Source organism: Echinops telfairi, unplaced genomic scaffold, assembly GCF_000313985.2.
Source record: "Echinops telfairi isolate 266 unplaced genomic scaffold, ASM31398v2 ScPeMD7_7453;HRSCAF=8491, whole genome shotgun sequence".
Classification (NCBI taxonomy): Eukaryota; Metazoa; Chordata; class Mammalia; order Afrosoricida; family Tenrecidae; genus Echinops; species Echinops telfairi.
In genome coordinates this window covers 1,227,793-1,231,656 of record NW_022111353.1, presented here as the reverse complement: position 1 = coordinate 1,231,656, position 3,864 = coordinate 1,227,793, and the positions used below count along the sequence as shown (strand labels likewise).

Below are 3,864 nucleotides of genomic sequence, written 5' to 3'. Positions count from 1 at the left end.
GTGAATGAGTGTCTTCAAGCAAGTTACAAAGCAAAGCACGAAGCAGCGATAGGAAATTGAGTGAATGCCTATGAGAGGGAAGGTCTGTTTCCCAGGGCACTGGCGACATAGCTAACCCCGGGGCCCAGAGAGAGACATGTATTTACAAGTGATGGGACTGGATAGCACGTCCTTCCCACAGGGATAAGGATCCCCCTGCTCGTTCTGAGTCTCCCCACTCCTCCCCTCCCCTCCCCCTTAGCCCTCCCCCCCTGACCTCTCTCCTACACCTCCCCCTCACTTATAAAGCAAATGAACCCGACTCCCATCACAGCTAAGCCGGTCAGGGGGCTCCGAGGGGCCCCTGGGAAGGCCTCCAGAAGGATCCGGGGGTGTCGCGGGATGGCGCCGGGAACGGAGCTGCTGGCGAGACTGGAGCTGATGGCGTAGTTCGGAGACTCGCTCCTCTTTCTGGAGGAAGAAAACAATTGAGCGGGTGGGAGGATGGGAGTCATGGGAGTGGAGAGGAGGCAGAGGGAGGAGCCCCATGGGAAGATGAGGGTGTGCGATGTGTGAGCAAATGGACAGAAGAAAATAAAAGGGAGGGGGGAAAATAAACAGATAAATAAAATAATTTTTAAAAAATAAATAAAAGGGAGGGGAAGCCAAAATCAAACAGGAGGGTGAACCAAGAAAAAATGAGATCAGGGAAAGAAGAGAGAATAAAAGAAGAGAAAGTGAGGGAAGAGTGAGAGGTAGGGGTCCCCAGCTTCCAATCAACCATCTACTTCTTGGCAAAGCCTACTGACCTCCAGCTACAATCTGGGTGCAGCAGACATGGCGGTGCCCACCCGGATTCCCCACCACCCACCTGCCGTGGGAGTGAGTTGCTATACTAAGTGCTCACACCTACTGCCCGCCCCCAAGCCAGCTTGAGGCCAGCCTCCCTTGTCCAGAAGTTGCATCAACAGTGCAGTCAGGGTCCAGAGCCCCCACCCGTGCCCCACATCAGGATAACACTAGATTTTATCTGAGACCAATTCCCCCCGGAATCGTCCCTTTCACTATTCCACTCACCTCTTTATGGGTCTGCGCCCAAGACCCCGGACCTCCCTTCTCAACGGATCATGCGTGAGCAGCTGAACTCCTAGCTCACCGGCACCCACGGCACCCACGTACCTCGGCAATGATCTTTTCCAGTTCCCGATTCTCCTTCTCCAGCAGCCGGGACTTCTCCTCCTCGTTGTTGTTGGTCGAGGACCCTGTCTTCATGGTGTCCTGCGCCTCGGACTGCCACTCCCCTCGTGTGATCAACCTGCGCATCTGAGGCAATGGTTTGGGGGCATGGGGCAGCTGCTGAACAGCCCTGGTGCCAGCAAGGAGCCACCTTTGGGTTGGTGAAAACCAGAGGGGCAAGCTGGACCCCAAAACAAAGGACGAGCGGACAGAGGAACGGAGTTTTAGGACGACGAGACAAAGCAGAGGTGGGAGTGGAGAGGGCATGCGCGAACCTCAGGGCCTCACCTTGGGCACGAAGAGCACTACCAGAGTGATGTAGGAGGAGAAGACGATCGCCAGAGAGGCGAAGGCAAAGGCTGCGTCCTGCTGGCTGGAGAGAATCATGGTCACCGGGGCGGTGATGAGGCACAGCACCTGGAGGGAACGAGCATTTGGAGAGGCTCAGGTCCACGGGCTCGGACACAATCCGGGGATCTATTCCCCCAGGAAAGGATCTGGGGGGCAGTTTCTGGGTGGTCATTTCATTGATAAAGGATCCAAGTTCAGAACCAACTAGAGATGGAAAAGAATCCTACATAAAATGTCCCAGATCAGTGCTCAACACTAGGTCAACCCCGCCCGCCCTCAAGGCAGGAAGACCTAAGATTCAGGGGTCTCAACACTCACTGGAGAGAGTTGAGTGGAATGAAATAAACAGGCAGGAAACCTCCATTCAGATCCCAGCCTGTGGACCCCGGACAGCCTCAGTATTCAGTGTCCTCATCCACAGAGTGGGTATACTAACGTCTACCACACTGGGTGGCTGCAGGAAGATGAATGGAGTAGAGCCTTTCCAGTGCTTTGCAATCTAAGACAATAAGGACTTCCCCGGACTTTCCTGGAACCGATCATGCATCTCCGGAGTCTCCCCAGCCCGGCTCACGTGGTTGTCGTCAGCCCATAAGGCCCAAAAGGCTAGGCGTTCAGACAGCTCACCGCCACATTGTAGATGGCCATGCCCACCGCGCGATGGTCATTGATCTTCTCAGTGGACACACTCTTGGTCTCATAAGCAAGAAAGATTCCCAGCAGCAGCAGCAGCCCCTTGTAACCATAGAAAATGCCTAGGCAAGCAGCAAAGGGTTACACGGTACCATCTCCTAGCTCCTTCACTCATATCCTTTCTCCTTGCCCTTTCCTACCGGCACTTCTTGTGATAGCTCCACCACAGAGAGGAGTGCTTCTTCTCCAAGCCAGTCCCTCTGACCTAGCACATCTCTCCCTGCATTTCATGTCGCACCTCCACTGCTACGTCCCCCCAGCTTACCCAAGGCCTCGCCGCTTCCTTCTCAGATTATGACCCAACTTTCACACCGGGACATGATGTCCATGAACAGCTTTCGGTCAAGCAAAGGGCTGTTGATCCGCCGGAGATGGGTTACCCTGGTCACCCGCCCAGTCTCAGCCATTGACCCTCCAGGTGGGAAAATGGCTTTCCAAACTGAAAGTAGCACTGCCATTTATAGCCACAGGTCAAAACAAATAGTGCCTAAACCCACGACCTTACAACCCCAGGGGTCTTCGGGGAGTTGATCAGGAAGAGCTAGCATCAGGTTGGGGGATCCAGATGGGGTCATTCCCACCAGTCCTGCTGAACATAAAGTTCTGCTTCATCTCTGATCTGGACCCCACACACCTCACCGTCACCAGCCAACTCTCTCCTAGTCTCAGCAAAGATCTACCCAACACCAGAAAAGAGGACATCAAACTGGGTTCACATACGTCTCCCTCTCCTTTCCCTTCTCCCTCCAAACCTACTGGCCCTCCCTGCCTTGGCTGCATCAAGGGCCCCCACCACCATCACCACCACCACCATCACCCCACGCACCAAGCCAAGTGTTCATCTTCTTGGAGCTGCAGTGTTCGAGCTGGGGCAGAATAGAAACATCGATGTCTTCCTTTGGCTCTTCCTTGGCAAAAGTCTATGGGAGACACAGAGCCAAGGGGACGATGATTGTCCTCCTCCACCCTCCCCATCTCTGGTTGTTCACACTGCCCCTCCCTGCCAGGAACCTCTCCATACGGAAACCCGGAGCATTTTAGCGAGCACACTGCGAGGGCCTCGCCCCCACCCGCCAAGGTATCGGGAAATCCTAGGCATCTTTCCCAGATCCCTACCACACCCATCTTCTCTTTCAATGAACTCAGTGGCCTCGAGGCCCCTCCCGGAAGGAAGGAGGGAAAGAGCAGCTCGGGTACAGAAGTTAGAAAGGAGCACTCTCGTGTTATTTCACAACCCATGCCACTTCCGTGCCCTCACCCCCCAGGGGGTCCCGCTCAGCCTCCCAACTCCAGCACCTCAATGGTCCGATGCAGGGGATCCACAATCTGCCAGACGGCAAGCGTGAGGACGTCCATGCCCACCAGCAGGCCCACCGTGGCATACAGCTTCCAGGGCTCCAGCGTCTTGGCAAACACATGAGCACACGCACATCAGGGGGCAGCCTTCGGAGCACAGTAGCCTACATCATCCCCAGGAGCTTTGAGGCCGAGGCAGCGGGGAGAAAGGCTCACCTTCCTCCACTCCTTCTTTTCCTCCTTCTTTGTGAAGACAGTGTGGACCCACCAGATTTTGGTGAACATGGAGCCGTAACCCAAACTGAAGCC

At 55.2% G+C, this 3,864-nt stretch overlaps 1 protein-coding gene across 1 annotated transcript in view; it reads right to left on the bottom strand.

The window, feature by feature from the left end:
- Positions 1 to 256: 256 nt before the first annotated feature.
- GABBR1 (gamma-aminobutyric acid type B receptor subunit 1) overlaps positions 257 to 3,864 on the bottom strand; it is a 31,465-nt gene continuing 27,857 nt past the window's right edge. The window contains exons 14-20 of the mRNA XM_045298715.1: positions 3,772 to 3,863; positions 3,556 to 3,663; positions 3,086 to 3,179; positions 2,194 to 2,321; positions 1,504 to 1,632; positions 1,159 to 1,302; positions 257 to 450 (exon numbers count right to left, since the gene is read on the bottom strand). Coding sequence (XP_045154650.1) covers positions 277 to 450; positions 1,159 to 1,302; positions 1,504 to 1,632; positions 2,194 to 2,321; positions 3,086 to 3,179; positions 3,556 to 3,663; positions 3,772 to 3,863 — 869 coding nt within the window. The 3' untranslated portion in view covers positions 257 to 276. The remainder of the gene's footprint in view (positions 451 to 1,158; positions 1,303 to 1,503; positions 1,633 to 2,193; positions 2,322 to 3,085; positions 3,180 to 3,555; positions 3,664 to 3,771; position 3,864) is intronic.